Raw genomic sequence first — 18004 nt, forward strand, 5'->3', positions numbered from 1 at the left:
ACCATTTTGCACTATAAATATCAATATTTTATATAGATTTGCTCAAAGTTAAAAATATTCGACTTCCCATGAGAACGACATTCTTTGTGATACAGAGCAACTCCAACAGCTTTTCTTGTGGTGTATGCTATTTTAGAATTTCTATAGTAAAAACTTAAGCTGCAATAAATTTGCTATTTGACTTTGTAAAATTAGTTCTCTCTTAATTTTCAGTGACCATATATAGCCAATCACAAGAGCTCATTATATTACTTTGTAAAATAACAAGACTATCATAGACCTCTTTTTTTTGTTACGATTTTTCTATTTTATAAAATAGTTAAACAATAGAATTTTGCTACTAATTTTAGCCAAGTTGTTGGAGTATTTCACATTCATAATACCATTAGATTATTAGTAAACATACGGGATCACCTTTCATCAATATATGAGCAAAATAGAACGGAAGGATAACACACAAAAAAAAAAACAGAATATGCATCAAACTTTGGCAGGATGAATGAGCATTAATAAAAACACGAAACGGGAGGATATAAAAAAGGGTGACCGGTGTTGGTACATGATTCATAGATAATCCCCACAAGCACAAGAATCCAAAGTGCCACACAACAACCGGTAAATATTACATACCGCAGCTACTAATATCCAATATAGGTAGTGATAATATTGACCAGGTCATTTAGTTATTAAAAACAGGACATTCAACCATGCTGCAAGAAAGACCATGTAATGATGCTAACTGCATGACATCAAGGAAGAGACTGATCATCAAAAGGCTTCAACTTCACATGATTCTGTTGCGGAGGTCATTCAAACTTCATCCTTTTTCCGCTTGCCCCCATCCCAATTGCTTCCACCGCTCCCTAGCAGAAACAGTTATTTGTCAAAATATATAAACAGCTCTCTACCTACTTCAAGGGTGTTCTCACAAAATAATGTTAGGTTGCAGAACAAACTATAAATGGCTCTTTCATTCAAGAAAAAAAAAGTTGGACCAACTTTGGAAGAAACAGGGTGTCGACGAGAAAATTGCATTTTTAGCAGCCCAAATAATGTGCTTCGCAAAATTAGCATCCAAAACATTGTTTTTGTAAAAATAGCAGCCAAAACAATTACTTCTTGTTTTCTCTACTATTTTTTCTTTTTTCCCTCTTTCTCTTTTTTTCTCCTAAAATCTGGACAAATCTACCCCTACGCTAATTTCACGTAACCACGCCGCCGCCAGTGCTGATTTCACGTAACTCAGTTCGTATATGCATGTGAGCCCTAGCTCGCTCTCCATGGACGACGTGCCGCCGCCGTTCGAGATGAACCCGCTGTCCGACATGCCGCCGCCATCCGACGTGGCCCTGCCGCGCGACATGAACTACATATTGGATGAAAGATATTTTTGCAAGATGTGGTCTCTTTTATTTGATATGAGTAAACTTGTTTAGTCTAAATTTATGGATTTATGAGATGAACTCGTATTGCCTTGCATTGATCTGTGATATAAACTCTTTTCGTTTCAATTTATGGATTTGTAAGATGAACTCATTTTCCCTTGATCTGTGGGATGAACTCATTTTTCCTTGAGATGAACTCATTTAATCTCAAATTTGTTTATTCCATCATATATGTGGCCATGTAGTGTATGTATCCAGGCACAGGCAGCCAGCCAACGCCCAGCAGGCCTGCAGCGGCGACCAGGACTGCCCAGCAGATGTGGATCTCACGTCAATTAGCGTCTCCATTAGCACAGGGGTAGATTCGTCCAGATTTTAGGAGAAAAAAGGATAAAGAAGAAAAAAAGAAAAAATGGTACAGAAAACAAGAAGTAATTGTTTTGGCTGCTATTTTTACGAAAACAATGTTTCAGATGTTAGTTTTGCGAAGCGCATTGTTTGGGCTGCTAAAAATGCAATTTTCATCATGCATGGTCATACCCAAGGCATTTCATGAAGATGGCCTACCCAAACAGGAGCATATGCTAACACTTGCACTTCTCACAGCTTTGAATCCAGTGTTATAAATTTTACATGGGAATTCAGAATCTAATCATAATGACAGGTGAAAAGTAACTGCTGACACCAAATTCTCCACCAAACACAAGTCAGAGAATTCTTTTTCCTCATGTGATGTGATTAGGTTGAACCGTGACTAGGGGCTCGTGTTGGGTTTCAACCCTAGCCTACCCCAACTTGCTTGGGACTAAAAGGCTTTGTTGTTGTTGATGATGATGTGATTAGGTTGAACACTAAAACCACTCATGGGAGCAGGCTGCCTGAGACAAAACATAATTGCTGATAAACACATAGGCCTGTCATGTCATCATGTGATACGGAGCATTACATATGGGCCTAAAAAAAGAGTCAGTACATTTCTAGTTTTCTGTACTCTAACTGGATGTAGACAAACAGGAATGCACAACTACACAAAAGCATAAAGATGATGCATGCAATTGGAATTGTTATAAAACTAAATGTGTTGTATATATCGGTAGTAGTATGTACGTACTTGGTGATACTTTGAGCCCAACTGGGAGTGGGAAACACTGGCGGCGAGGATGTAGCGCCATCTCACCAATGCTCTTGGGTGTTTTTGCTGGGTGGCAGAGATGACCCTGTTTTTGCGCGTGTTAACAGAAAGCAGGAGCTTCGCTCCCCTAAACCAGTAACCTTCCACTTCTTCCACATCACCCGGAATGGCAAGGTAGACGACATCATGTTCTAGCGTGCTTAGGATAGGGTACAATGGCGGGATCCGTGGCACATCCTTGGACATAAATGTCTTATCTTTCCAGAGATCTTCTAGAAGCAGCTTGGTGTCAACCATCCAGCTAGGGGGTGGCTTATCCAGGTCCAGGGCATAGGTAACGAGCGAGATTGGGCCACGCTCCACGAAGCCATCCATGTTGAGAAACTTGATGGTGCCGTCAACGCAAGACATGTTGCGGTATTCTTGTGGGTTCGACGACCACCGGGGGTGTTGATCACTGATGGAGCTGCCATGGGGCAGCGGAACAAAAGACAAGTCCAACAAGTCATCCGACGAGTCGACCTCACAATGTCGTCCCAGATCCCAGAGTAGCAATCCGCAGCGAAGATCGACCCAGCAGAAGAGGTTCATGTTCCTGCTTTGGACAGGGAAGGACATGTGAGTCTTCCACGTGCGGGACACCTCGGCGGGGAGCTCGCCGTGCTTGTAGACCCACGAGCATAACGACGACTGCCAGAGGCAGAGCATGCCCAGCCAAGGACCTCTGCGGCGGTGGTAGAAGTCGAAGAGCAGCTCAGCCAAGACGAAGGCGCCACCTTCGCGTGTCATGATGACGACCCCGTAGCCGGCGGTCATGTAGCAATCAGAGTACTCGAAGCGGATACCGGGGATCGCGGAGAGGGAGGAAGATGAAGATGCGTCGGCGTCGAGGTCCAAGATCAAGTACCATCGGTTGTACGAGTAGGCTGGGCGGTAGGAGCCGGGGAAGAGGACGACCAAGTTCTTGTCGGCGGCGGCGGCGGCAGCGCCGTCGCGCAAGGACCATCCGTGATTTGGGATCGGCTCTGATGAGAGTGGTCGCTGCATGGTGAGGTAGCTTATCTCCGGGGGTTTGACGATCTCCAGATCTGGCGTCATGGCCAGCAGGTACTCGGCAATTGATGCTTCGATGTCCTCACGGCTTGAAAGCTTTGGCAATTCCGCGGTGGTGGCGCCGACCAGGTCCTTCGCTCTTTCCGCGCCGACCACGCGCTCTGCTCTTTCTCCTAAATCGAAGGGTTCTGTTTCTTGGGGATGGCTGCGGAAAGCAACGGTGCGGTCGAGCAGGATGCAAGCAGGGGCCATGGCGCAAAGAAGAGAATTGATGGAAAGCTACGGTCGGGTCGAGGAAGAACTGCGAAGAAGATGGCGGCGGAGAACTGGAGAAGGAACCCTAGGACCGGAGCGGCGGATGGAATTGGGGAATTTCGTGCGGATAAGATGCGATCGTGGGATATTTTATTTTTATTTAATATATAAACGGTGGATATATATTCCGGATTGGACACCGGTTTTCTTTACCCGGCCTCCCTCGGGCCTCGTTTGGACGGACCTGACAGCCCATTAAAGGCCCTATCAGCCCAGTATTTTCTCTTCACAAAAACAAACAAACAAACAAAATCAGTCCATTTATCAGCCGAAAAAAAACCATCACCACCTGATCCCGGTTGATCCACGTGTGTGAGAAATACCTAGGTCGGGGGGCATGGAATCCCATGCTTTTAAGTGGATGCCTACGGTTTTTCTCTAGTCTAATAGATCATTCTTTTTCTTATTTTTTCTTTAGCTTATTAAATTAAAATAGAGAAAAACTACGGGTATTTATTTGAAGCACTATCCTAAACCCCTATACCTTTACGGCTAGATTTGGGCTAGGAGATTTGGCCCATCACGAGACACTTCGAGGCTTGATCCAACTGCTCGGAGTTTCACGTAACGAAACAAGACGTGAAGATCAAGCAGGATTCTAGTCGGTTAGAATAGGAATTGATATCACGTTATCTATGGCAATTGTAACCCACTAGGATTAGTTTCCAGATCTGTAACCCTGCCCTCTGGACTATATAAAGAGAGGCAAGGGACCCCCTAGGACAACTCAACACAATTCAACTCATCTCAGATCAATACAATCAGACGCAGGACGTAGGTATTACGCACACACAGCGGCCGAACCTGGATAAAAACCCTTGTCTGTGTCTTGCGTCACCATCAAGTTCGAAGCTTGCGTACCTGTCTACAGATAAACTACTACCGTGGGTATACCCCAAGGTAGACTGCCGACTAGCTTTCGTCGACAGTGGCGCGTCAGGTAGGGGGTGTGCTTACAGCTCTCCAGACGAACAAGATGGTCATCATCCCTGTTTCCGCTGCCGTGGCCGAAGGCCTCACGTTCACCGTCGGCCAAATCACTTGGACGACTCACGCCGGTGGCCTCACGACCATGACTTTGGAAGAGAACCAGATCTGATCTAAAGCGGCAAAGGTGGTGATCCAGATCATGTCGACCACGACCACCTCTACTCCGACAACGTTGTCAGCTGCACCGACAACTCACCCTCCGCTCCCCCGTTATAAGGGGAAACGAGTCAACAACTCCGACCTCCTCGAAGCTATTGATCGCGCCAACCACAAGCTCTCTGAGGCCTCTGGTCTGGTAAACTCAATCTCAGGCCAGGTCACCCTAATGACATCACCAGATTTTCACGAATCCACCCGACCAACTCGTGCCACCACGCACGAACGGCTGGGGACATCCTTAACGATAACAGCCACCCTAGAAGGACGAACTGTTCGGTCCAGGACAACCTTTCCGAAAGGGAGTTTCCCTCATGGCTTGAATAACGCGGCCGACCAGGTCTCGCGCTATACTCGGCAACTATTTGGAAGGATAGATCTGCCACCGCAACAACCCACGCGGCCGACACGTCACTTCGTCAACATGGTCTCTGTTCATATCTTACCGGAGGACGACACCGCTAGCACGAATTCAAGCACAGGCTCCGTCCCCACTGAGGTCTTACACCCTGAGGACGAAGACTATGACTTGGATCTTCTGCCATACCCCCCGGGTTTCCCTCGCTTTCTGGTCTTTCCACCTCGTCGAGGAGATCTAGTCCTCAATGTCACCAACGACGAACCAGTCCTCGACGGAGAAATCGACGAACAAAGACAGCAGCGCGAGCAGCGCAATGCCGATCACGCTCAGCAACGGGTAGAAGAAGAACAGCGACAGCTGGTCCCAAACAACCTCGACGACGCCTTCGACATGGTGGGGGACCAGCAGGTATTCAAAACCCCGAGCGCTAATGTAGTTGTCGCCATGGCAAACCTCGACCGGCTTCCAGACACGCCAGAATACTAGGGCGTTCGGACCAGTATACGGGCACACCTGATCGCCGCCATGGGGCAGACAACAGATCTTCTCAGAAGGGCCCAAGCCCTCTCTTACACGGTGGTCACTTCCGACCAGACCCATCAAAGCAGGGCTTCGCCACGACCTGGCACCCATCACCGCAGTCGCTCACCCGACGACGACCGCAGAAGGGTGGCTCGTCACGACGACCGTGGTCGGGACGCGGGCCGTAACCGCAAGCAAAGGCATGGCCACGACCAGGAGGTCGATCAGTGAAGAAACCAAGATCTTCGGTAGAATATCTCCCACAAAGACACCCGTGAACGCATCAACAGCCGTATCAAGGATAGAGCCGCGCACGAAAATGTACGTCCCATCGAGTACGATGCCGCACACGGCCCTCCCGGCTTGAAGCAGTTCTCCTCACATCTCCGACAAGTCGTCTGGCCGCGCAATTTCAAACTAGAGAAGCTCAAAAAATATGACGGCAAGGAGAATCCTAAAAATTGGATCACCCTTTACGAGATCGCAGTCCTGTCAGCAACAGGAGATGAACATGTGATGGCGAATTATTTCCCAGTCGTCCTCGACCAGGCAGGTCACCAGTGGCTTCTTGGCTTGCCTGAAAACTCATTCGATTCGTGGGACGAACTGCGACAGGCGTTCATCGACAATTTCATCGCTACTTGTGAGCAGCCAGGAAACAAATACGATCTCGAGAGGATACGGGATCGAAAGAATGAACCCTTGCACGATTACATCCGACGCTTCTCGGATATGCGCCTCAAGATCCCAAAGATTTCCCACGATGAAGCTATTTCGGCTTTCATCAAGGGCCTCCATTTTCACGAAGCCCTAAGGAGTAAGTTACTGCGCAAGAGGCCAACCACGGTCGCCGAACTCCTCGCCACGGCCAAAACTTATGCCGACGCTGATGACGCAAAAAAGCTCATCAGGGAAGACGTCAGAGGAACCCAGCAAAATGAGCAGCCTCCTCGGGCGTTTCAACAACCGTAGCCTTCGGCGCAATGACAATCGCGACCACCAAGAAGGGTGGGACAGGCGTCGCAACCACCGTGACGACTTCAAGGGTAAACGACCTCGTGACAACGACCATGAAGTCAACACAGTCAAGCGCTTCACTGGTCGGCGTGATTATCAGGAAGACTACAACAAAACCTTGAAGGGGTCATGTCAGCTACACCCTAAGTCCAACCACACGATGGAGGAATGTCGTGTCTTCAAGAGCATCTATACACAGTAGGCTATTCAAGGTGACGCCGCTAAAACAACAGGAAAACGCGACAGGTGCAACCAAGAGGACAAGGATGACGACCAGGACAGAGATCCGCGCCACCAATACGTCAACCCAACCGACGCAGTCCACTCCATCTTCGGAGGAAAGGTCTCAATCGAATCCAAGAGGGAAAGGAGACTCTTCAAGAGGGCATGCATGAACATGGACAGCTCTGATGGTCCGCTCGCTGATCCAAAGTTTTCCCCCTGGTCTCACCGAGAGATATCCTTCAGCAGACAGGATCAATGGGCTACCATCCCTGAGCCAGGACGCTTTCCACTAATCCTGGACCCATGCATTAACAGCATCAGATTCGAACGCGTGCTCGTAGACGGTGGTAGCTCCATCGACATTCTGTTTCGCAACAGCCTGCCTGCTCTCAAGCTAACCCCAGCGCAGCTGAAACCATACAAAGCCCAATTCTGGGGCGTCTTGCCGAGCCAAAGTTCAATTCCTCTCGGTCAGGTAACGTTGCCCGTACAGTTCGGAACACCAGACCACTTTCGCATGGAATTTGTGAATTTTGTGGTCTCTGACATCGACGGAACTTACCATGCTATTCTGGGCCGTTCCACTCTCACCAAGTTCATAGGAGTCCCACACTATTCATACTTTGTCCTCAAAATGCCAACAGAGAAGGGCGTGCTAACCATCAGGGGCAACGTTTACACAACATACACTTGTGAGGAGGAGAGCTTCAAGGTAACCGAAGCCATTGACCTCTCAATCCGGATGGCATAAACTGTGTCCCAAGCAGCACAAGTTCCATCTGACCAGCTCGAGGTACTCGAACAGCAGACCCCAAGAAACAACATCAAGTCCAAGGAACACAAGGAAGTCCGACTAGTCGATAGCGATCCCGAGAAGACGACTCTCATCGGAGCCAACTTGGACGCCAAATAGGAAGACACACTCGTCAGGTTTCTGAGGGATAACGTAAGCGTTTTCGCATGAAAACCCGCAGATATGCTCGGTGTCCCCCGGAACCTGATCGAGCACTCCTTGAACGTCTCGAGGACCGCAAGACCAATCAAGCAGAAACTACGACGGTTCGCTCGCGACAAAAAGGAGGCTATTAGGATAGAAGTTACACAGCTTTTAGTAGCCGGGTTTATTAAGGAAGTGTATCATTCCGATTGGCTGGCCAATCCGGTCCTTGTAAGAAAAAAGAATAATGAATGGAGAATGTGCGTTGATTACACCGATCTCAATAAACACTGTCCTAAAGATCCTTTCGGTCTCCCTCACGTAGACGAGGTGGTCGACTCAAGGGCCGGATGCGAATTACTCTCTTTTCTCGACTGCTACTTTGGTTATCACCAGATCTCATTAAAAGAGGACAACCAGATTAAAACCTCTTTCATTACTCCCTTTGGGGCATACTGCTACATGACCATGTCCTTTGGACTAAAAAATGCTGGAGCTACTTATCAACGTGTCATTCAATAGTGCCTCCACGATGAAATACGCGACGACCTCGTCAAAGCTTATGTCGATGACGTTGTCATCAAAACCAGAGATGCCAACACTCTGATCGACAACCTCGACCGAACCTTTAAAGCGCTAAACAAATATAAGTGGAAGCTTAACACTAAAAAGTGCATCTTTGGGGTCCCCTCTGGCATACTACTCGGAAACGTCGTCAATCGCGACGGCATACACCCAAACCCCTCGAAGTTAGGGCAATGCTCGATATGCGACCACCCAAAAACATAAAGGAGTACAGAAACTCACAGGATGTATGGCCGCTCTTAGCCGGTTCATATCTCGACTAGGAGAGAAAGGGCTTCCCTTCTTCAAACTACTTAAAGCACCAAAAAAATCGCCTGGACAGAGGAAGCCGACGCCGCATTCACTCAGCTCAAAGTTTTCCTCACTTCCCCCCAGTCCTTACTGCGCCTTAACCTAACGAGGACTTACTCCTCTACATTGCAGCAACTAATCGAGTCGTTTCTACGGTGCTTGTAGTAGAACGAGATGAACCAGCCCACGTCTACAAAGTCCAGCGACCAGTGTACTTTATAAGTGAAGTCCTAAACGAGTCCAAGACCAGGTACCCCCAGATACAAAAGTTAATCTACGCTATCCTAATCACTTCCAAGAAGTTGAAATATTATTTCGATGGCCATCGCATCATAGTAACTACAAGTTTCCCGTTGGGGGATATCTTGCGCAACAAGGATGCCAACGGTAGAATAGTAAAATGGGCTATGGAGCTATGTCCCTTCTCGATGGATTTCCAGAGCCGTACAACCGTTAAGTCTCAAGCCCTGGCAGATTTCATCGCAGAATGGACAAACCTCAACGCACCGCCTGCCCCGAACATCTCCGACCACTGGTTAATGTTTTTTGACAGGTCTTTAAATATCAATGGTGCTGGCGCAGGGATCATTTTCGTTTCACCAAATAAGGACAAACTCCGTTACGTCCTTAGAATCCTTTTCCCCACGTCTAACAACGTGGCCGAGTACGAAGCGTGCTTACACGGCATACGACTGGCCGTGGAATTAGGAGTCAAGCGCCTTTACGTCCACGGCGATTCCGCCCTGGTCATCAACCAGCTAAATAAAGAGTGGGGCACGACTCATGAGAAAATGGATCTGTATTGCAAGGAGATCCGCAAATGGGAAGCGAATTTTTACAAAATCAAGTATGTTGACGGTCCTTAAGTATCAAATTTAATTATCAAATAAACAAAGAAAAGGATCCAAATGAAATCAACATCTAGACTTAGGGTTTTATCTAACAGAATTCCACGAGTTTTGGTGTTTGTCTATTTCTGCAGGGGGTTATCAGGAAATAAGGAAGAAAGGCCCACATGTCGGGATTACATAGAGATATCAACGCACCGCGCGATTTTCCACCATCTAGAAGACTCCAGAAGCCACGGGAAGCAAGCGGAGGCCGAAAGGGGCCAGGCCAAGGGCGCCCGCCCTAAAGACCTGGGCGCCCGCCCCCTGTTGGATGCCAATCAGGACTCTCTTCGCACGGGATATTCCACCGACCTATTGGATCAAGGAAAACATAGTACCACCTCGCCTATCGACCCAAAAACGCATAGAAGGGGAGGACTATATAAGGAGACCCCCTGGCCTCTGGAGAAGACATGAAGAAATTATCATAGAGATTGAGGGGTGCCCTCGAAGGAAAACCTCTTCTCTAATTAATATTTCTTTTTAGGCTTAGCAACCAATGTAAGGTAGAAATAGATCTTCTAGTTTCTACTAGATTGAGAGAGATAGAGTGGAGGTGTAGATTGGAGGAAGCCCGGCCTGTCGGTGTCTACTCCAAGCTTGTACCTGCGGGATCAAGTTCTCCTAACCCGAAGCTTGCTCCTAGGATTCTTCAGTAATTCGACTTCTAAATTCTAGTAAGTTCTTGTTTTATTGTTCTTATGGTTTATGGGTTTACTTTAATCTCTTCGCGTAGAGTTTAGAGTAATCATTGCTGGCGTAAACGTGGTGTTTAGGCTGGGGTACTCATAGATATTCCCTGACTAGCTGGACCGTGGTAGTAGTGAGGAACGTGACAATTCCAAGCTACCTTTGTAGATCACATCTCGTTAGCAGGAAGGATAGGGTTTATAGGTGCAGGTTGAACATCCTTTGTGGTGTCTAGATTCCGTTAGCCTCCCCATTAGAATAGTAGATCATCCTTACCAAGGTTAGAAGGAGACTACGGTTGCAGTCTTCTCTATTTATCACTCACATCGAAAGACATTCTTTGTGCCTAAAGGGATAGTAGCAATAGATTTGGTTAGTCAGATGCACCCTTTCTCCCAGTGGTAAAAATATAAATACGATAACTCTGGATAACCTCCCGGGTGAAATGCTCACCGATATCCGTGCGCTTGCGGATCGTTTCCTTATTGCGTTACCAAATATCAACAAAGTACATACACCTAGCCCGAGACAAGAATCAAGCAGCAGATGCGCTGTCGAAGATAGGATCATCCAGAGCCTAGATTCCGCAAGGCGTTTTTTGTCCAAGACATTGACAAACCAAGCGTCGGAGGCGACGTGGTCGATAAGGCAAACAGCGAGGCACTGCTCGTCCAGAACGCCACGTCGACAACTAGCAGCGACGATTGGCGCACGCCTTCATCAAGTATCTCATAGACGGTACCGGCCTTCAAGACAAGATAGAGAACGAACGCCTCATCCGATGATCTAGAAATTATGCGCTGGTCGACGGTCGACTTATGAGCAAGAACGCCAATACAGAAGTCTTGCTGAAGTGCATCACCCAAGATGATGGCACCAAGCTGCTAGAAGACATACACGCTAGATTCTATGGCAACCATGCAGCCTCTCGAACGCTGGTCAGAAAGGCTTTCCGAGCAGGATTCTATTGGCCGTCTACGGTGGGCCGATGCCGAGAAGCTGGTCCGACGATGTGAGGGTTGTCAGTTCTTCGCCAAGAGGACTCACATACCAGCCCACGAAATCCAGACGATACCATCATCATGGCCATTCGCCTGCTGGGGCCTAGATATGATTGAGCCATTCAAACCTGCTCCCGGTAATTTCAAGTTCGTGTTCGTGCTGGTCGATGCTGGGTATTTTAAACGCAAACAGAAAAATCCGCAAGCGCACGGATACCGATGTAGCCTTCACCCGGGAGTATTCCAGAGTATCGATTTTCCACAGGGAACGTGAGTGTACTAATTAAGATCCAAGATCGCCCAAGGATAACTATATGATTATTTTTGGTGGGAAGAGAGGAAGTTTCGTGAGAGTTCTCTAGTTGATCTAAGAATCAAGAATTACTTCAAGATTATTTATATCGGGACATCAGAGCACTAACCACAGAAAGAGATGAGAAGGGGGCTAGGAAGGTCTGACTACGGTCCTACAAACACCGATCCGAACGTGGGGGAATACGTCAACCATTAGAGCTGTCACTACCCTAAGGCTACCACAACAATCCGCAGGATTGGGTGCAATTCTAGGTAATTGCAAGACTAAACACCACGTCTAATCTATTAATTACTACTCTAATGTTTCAAAGATTAGAGCACTTGATGCAAGCGGGAATCCAATAAATAACTTGAATGTAAATAAAAGTAATTAGAGAACTCAGGAGTTATGAATTGAAGAACCTGGAGAACAATGAAGAACGAACCAGATGGTGCAAAAGTACAATGTTGAGGAAGATCCGACAGATCCGGCTCCTCCTCCGCTCTCCTCTTCTCTCTCCCTATTTTCTAGATTACAACTAGAACTAACTAGAACTAGAACTAGAGGAACTAGAACTAGAACTAGATGAACTAGAACTAGATCTAGATGAACTAGAGGTAGAACTAGAAGAACTAGAGGGATCCTCTCTACTTGGATGAAGAATTGAAACCCTAGCTTTGATTCTGTAGAAGAGGTATGATCTCCAGGGGCCAGGGGGTCTGGTTTTATAGTCCCTTCAAGTGAATATGGGCCGTTGGATCAAACCGACTTAGATTGAACGGTTATCCTTGATCCTTTAGGTCGGTGGAGCAATATCCCGAAAGAGAGTCCTGTTTGGACTCTAGGAGGGGGCGGACGCCCAGGTCAACTGGGCGGGCGCCCAGTGCCTAGCTCCGTTAGCCTCCCCATTAGAACAGTAGATCATCCTTACCAAGGTTAGAAGGAGACTACGGTTGCAGTCTTCTCTATTTATCACTCACATCGAAAGACATTCTTTGTGCCTAAAGGGATAGTAGCAATAGATTTGGTTAGTCAGATGCACCCTTTCTCCCAGTGGTAAAAATATAAATACGATAACTTTGGATAACCTCCCGGGTGAAATGCTCACCGATATCCGTGCGTTTGCGAATCGTTTCCTTATTGCGTTACCAAATATCAACAAGCATTTCTGGCGCCGTTGCCGGGGAGAAAGACGGTTTGCTGAGATAACTTTGAGTCTTGCTATTATCTTGTATTATACTTTTATACTTTTATTCTTTTATCTTTTTATTTTTATCTTTATGGATAACTCAAATTCCATACCTATTATTAAATTCTTTGCACCTTCGGAGACCAGCCATAGACCATGGGAGTCAACACGTCCTGCCCCTAATTATGATCTGTGTCCGGAGTTGATTGCAATAGGTCAAAACCAACCCTTTTCTATAGCTGAGGTCCTATCTTTTAATCAAAAAGATAATGCACTTTTAGCTACACCTAGGGAATCTTTTAATTTTTCTATAAATTCTGGTTTAGACCTAGCCCTACAAGACCATGTTTTTCCTAGATATTTTCACATTGGTCTTAATCATATAACCTTTGGTAGAGTCTTTCTTTCTTTATCTATTAGTAAAGGAAGGTATGTCTTCATTCGTAGACATCCTTCTTGCACTAGTCTTCATAGAAAAATCTTAGAGATAGAGAAAGAATCATCTCCCATACAAGGAGAGGAAGTTTCAATAGCCGATTTCCAAACATTTCAATCCCATAATTCGGCTATCCAACCCATCCTTGAGCTTAATAATTTCTACTATGCTTTTTCTCTTGAACCTCCCGATAATCCTATGAATCTCTCTAGACATCCCATGCATAAGAAGGAGGATCGAGAAGAGCAACATCAATGGCTAGAGGGCATTAAAAATCCATGGGCTATCACCATTGAATGGATAGATAAAACAAACTTGAGAGACAATCCTAGAGGAATTTTAAGCATTCATGAAGAATCATTATTGGAGTTTAAGAATGAGAGAAACAACAGTGAGCATGGAAGTTATTTCATAAATACCTCACCTAGTCCTTGCTCATATAAAACATCTCTCCAATCAATTTGTCTCTCCATCCTTACCACATTTGAGATCTCCAACCCCCTCTTCCTCTTCATTTATAAAAACTTTAAAAGGGCGGTTGTCGATGCATATGTCTATAATAAATATTGCAGATCTCGTTGAGTTGATCTTGATATAGGTAGGTGTTGGAGGGGAAACCACTTCACCAACATAACTTGATGGTTTCCCAAGAACAAGCTTAGTGTCCTAAAACAAGCACTTATCAGATCATAACATAAATTATTTGCAACATTGCCTTGTGTATTGAGCATATAAAGATAATTGTAGAAATATTCCTTCGGGTATTCTTGTCACTAACCTTTCCAGGATTGGAGCAAGAAGATCGGATGAATGACAAGCACAGGGTATGTCCAACCAACCATCACACAACATTGAATTAAATTCATCCAAACTTGAATTTTGTAAAATTCAAGCTTGGGGGAGTACTTTACATAAAAACATCTTTTGCCATGTTGCTACGTTGGTTGTCCTTACCTTTGAGACATGCTCAATTTGTTAAATACTAATTACACTACTTCATCTCCACTTAAGTAGATCTCTATAAATGCTCTCATGCTACCTTTATTTGCTTTAGTATATGTCTAGGTTTGGAATAGTTTCATTTATCTCTTAATTAAGCATGGTGCTTAGTTTAGGAATGATGATCTTACTTCCAAGGGATTTTAAATTAAGCATGGTGCTTAGGTTAAAATGCCCTTCTAAATCAAATTAGACATGGTGTCTAGGTTGATTTTTAAGTCGATAGTATGCTATAGTAGATATGGGATATTTTGTTGGACTAACCCCTGCAGGAAAACTTTTAATATCAACCTGGGAAGTCCTGAGATAAACTCGCATTGGAGATGAAGAAAGTGACACATGAAGTTTAACAATTTGCACAAGAAATACGTGGCTCATAAGAGATGATTCATGGAGGGTGCCACAAACACGATGCACAACCGCTAAGAAAGGAAAGCTTCCACAAGGTGATACTGTACCGTCACTCTTCAAGTAAGGTAACACCTTAAGGTACTTGACTATCGCTTTATAAGCTTCTCCTTGGTTCTAGCATTCACATAAATAAAGAGACAAACATGTATGATTTATAACTCCAGATTAACCAACTCAATCAATTCAACATGTTTAGTCCTTTAATCTTTGTTCTTAGTACTACCTTCGTGATCCCACGCTCCTAAACATATAAGCTAATATGTTGCACATTCAATATTTGGAAGATATAAACAAAACATAAATATAGATAGATTATCTTTCCATTAGGTTGAGCCATCTGATCTGACAAATGTTTCAAATACTACACTCATGATCTTATTATCCATCAACTTTGTCTTGCTCACTATGCTTAAGGTTAGAGAAGAACAAATACACTTTTGGTTCTGTTGGTGTTTTCCACCAACAGAGCCCATGCACTTGATCTCTGCCTTGTCTCTATGAACAGGTACACTTCAAGCAAAACATGGAGGAGTTTTACAACTCCCAGACTCCACCAAGTGAAGGACCTAGATCTATGAGCACAAACACACTGAGCAGGATATTGCCAACACCATACTTCGAACTGCTGGGCAAAGAAGAACATGGGTGACACCGTATGAAGAGGTGCAGACGTCAAGGTCCACACCTAATCAATTGATGCACCTAAAGGATGAAGATGGTAGAAAGTCTTGTCCAGAAGACTTAAAACATTGGATCCTTGTCATAAGAGGTCAACATCGTCGACTCAAGTCACCTTTATTGATCAAGAAGGACGACCCTGGTGTTCCAAGCATCGAGTGCGCAATCAATGGATACTCTTTTCAGAAGACACTCTATGACACCGGATCTGACGACAACATAATGGCCGCAGTCACTTATCAGCTCCTGCATGGAACTATGCCCCTACAGCCAATATATTTAGCTCTAGATGATTTTCAGGTTATTGACATGGGAGAAGACGAATATGATCCACCCACCATCCTTGGAAGACCGTTCCTCAACACTATCAAAGCAATCATCTACATTGGAACCAGAGAAGTCCATATGTACTTCCCCTCTGAGAAGGTACGTAACTATTTTACTGACCATAACTATATAGTTGAAGAATCTAAGCAGGTCAGGACAAGAAGACGACGCAACCGCAACCAAGAGGAGGCAAATCATCAAGAACGGATGGGTAGACTACGAAGGAGAAGTGATAAGGACTGAAGACATACAGCTTGAACAGAACTGTCCTGAGGAGACCATAGCACCGAGTTAGGTGTGGAGGGAGAAGATAGTTATACACGAAGAGAGGCGCCGCCGGAATCACCGACTACGCCACCTAGCGAATCCCAGGACGACTGAGAAAACAGAGAATCCCGTTCGGAGGACATAAAAATACCGAACGCCTTGCCAAGAGGTAAACTTGGTAGTTACCCTTTCCTTTCAATTATTCAATTATAATTTGCTTAGTTAATCAGGTTCATGCTATCTTGAAAAGAAAATAAAAATGTTAAAAAAATAGTAAGCCCCATGTGAGTATGCTCATGGCATAAAACCCATAAGTACATTCACTGTGGTGGCATAAGAATAAAATAAATAAGTTTTCATCTTACAATAAATATATATATATATATAATAAGTGTATGATCCTGTTAAATAAATAACATTTATTAAGGAAGCTCAACATGATGAAGGCTAGATATTTATGCTAACACTTAATTAGTTCCACAAGCTTTGTTGTCTATTTGAGCTCCACAGAATTTAAGAATCAAGAAGACTAGCAGACGGAGGACATTCTAATCGCTGTCAGAATGCTGCTGACTTTCAAATACACCTCTGCCACCTGCTAGCTACATCAAGAGAAATTACGTCAAAATTCAGCTTGGGGGAGAGCACCCCCATTTATCTCGCTAAGTATTTCTACCTATCTTTATACTTATATTATGTTAGAATATTAAAATACATAAACTATGAAAAACCAAATAAAGATTTTGTGCTTATATATATCTTTTGCTTAGTATGTTTAATAAATAAATAAAGTGGCTATGCTAATCTGAATCTTAATAATAAAACTCTAGCATGGATATGATGAATAGTTGCTCTGCCTAATTTGTAATTTTGAAGTTCTCTCTCAAGTTTAGACATAACTGTTATAATTTAAATCTTGCTCTAGACCTAAACTTGTGGGATGAAAACTTGATCTGAAGTCTAAGTTGTTAACGGATAAGTTGTTAACGGATACGATATGGGAAGGTTGAGCTGCTGTTTATCTGTTCCTAGAGATGCTAGAATTCTGGAGAATTTTATCTTTGAAAATCTTTGAAATGTTGCATGATGAGTTCCTGTATGATGAGAGTTTAAATTCCTACCACAGCCATATATACATGCTTGCTAGACTTTGAGCCACATATTTACTATTTACTGCTTATGAGCGTTGAGTGTGGTCAAGCTGTGTAGACCCTTAGGAGCTTGTCATGTGGTTAAATCAAGATTCACTTGCACGTTCACTCATATATGCTACTTCTACTCCGGAAGTACCATCCACATATATCCATCCATTTCCATCTCCAGAATCACCCAAAAATATTCTACTCCTAATCCGGGAGAGAATAGTCAAAAAAACATTTTCCTATCCCTGTTATTCCCAGTGAAATAAATGCTCTAAATATTTTGGTTACTACCACTTGCTATATTATCTCAAGAGATGAGTGCTCTGAAAAAAAAAGAGAGAAAAAAAGAAAAAAAATATAAACGAGGAAATAAAAAGGGGCAAGTGCCCGGAACCTCGAAAGAAAGAAAAAGTGAGACGAGAGGTAAAAATGGACAAGTGTCCGATAGTAGAATTAGGGGTACAAGATACCCACCTGAGAGGAAAGAAAAAGAAGAGCATCTCATTCTCCTCATAAAGTTTCAAAAAGCAAAAGTAGAATTAGACTTTCACCATTGTTATCACCATCATCACCATACACCATTCATTCGCCACACATGCACATCTTGATTTGGCTTATTGATTTGTTTCTTTGGATCCATGGTTTGACTATATAATAAATGTCTTGTAAGTATGTATACTTTATCTCCCACCTATGAGCTCCAGATATTA

General features: G+C 44.5%; 1 protein-coding gene across 1 annotated transcript; it reads right to left on the minus strand.

Moving 5' to 3' along the window:
- On the minus strand, positions 480-3975 carry LOC8083441. Its single transcript, XM_021463731.1, has 2 exons — positions 2497-3975; positions 480-863 (listed from the first exon to the last, which is right to left on the minus strand). Exons 1-2 carry the CDS (start codon positions 3820-3822, stop codon positions 807-809), a joined length of 1383 nt encoding a protein of 460 aa, XP_021319406.1. The 5' UTR covers positions 3823-3975; the 3' UTR covers positions 480-806.

Source organism: Sorghum bicolor, chromosome 6 (assembly GCF_000003195.3).
Source record: "Sorghum bicolor cultivar BTx623 chromosome 6, Sorghum_bicolor_NCBIv3, whole genome shotgun sequence".
Classification (NCBI taxonomy): Eukaryota; Viridiplantae; Streptophyta; class Magnoliopsida; order Poales; family Poaceae; genus Sorghum; species Sorghum bicolor.

Excerpts from the sequence above, each read along its gene's own strand:
- LOC8083441 (XM_021463731.1), bottom strand. The coding sequence starts at position 3,822 with ATGGCCCCTGCTTGCATCCTGCTCGACCGCACCGTTGCTTTCCGCAGC. Across the intron at positions 864-2,496 it reads TGGGCTCAAAGTATCACCAA|GGAGCGGTGGAAGCAATTGG; the intron begins GTACGTACATAC and ends TGTTTCTGCTAG.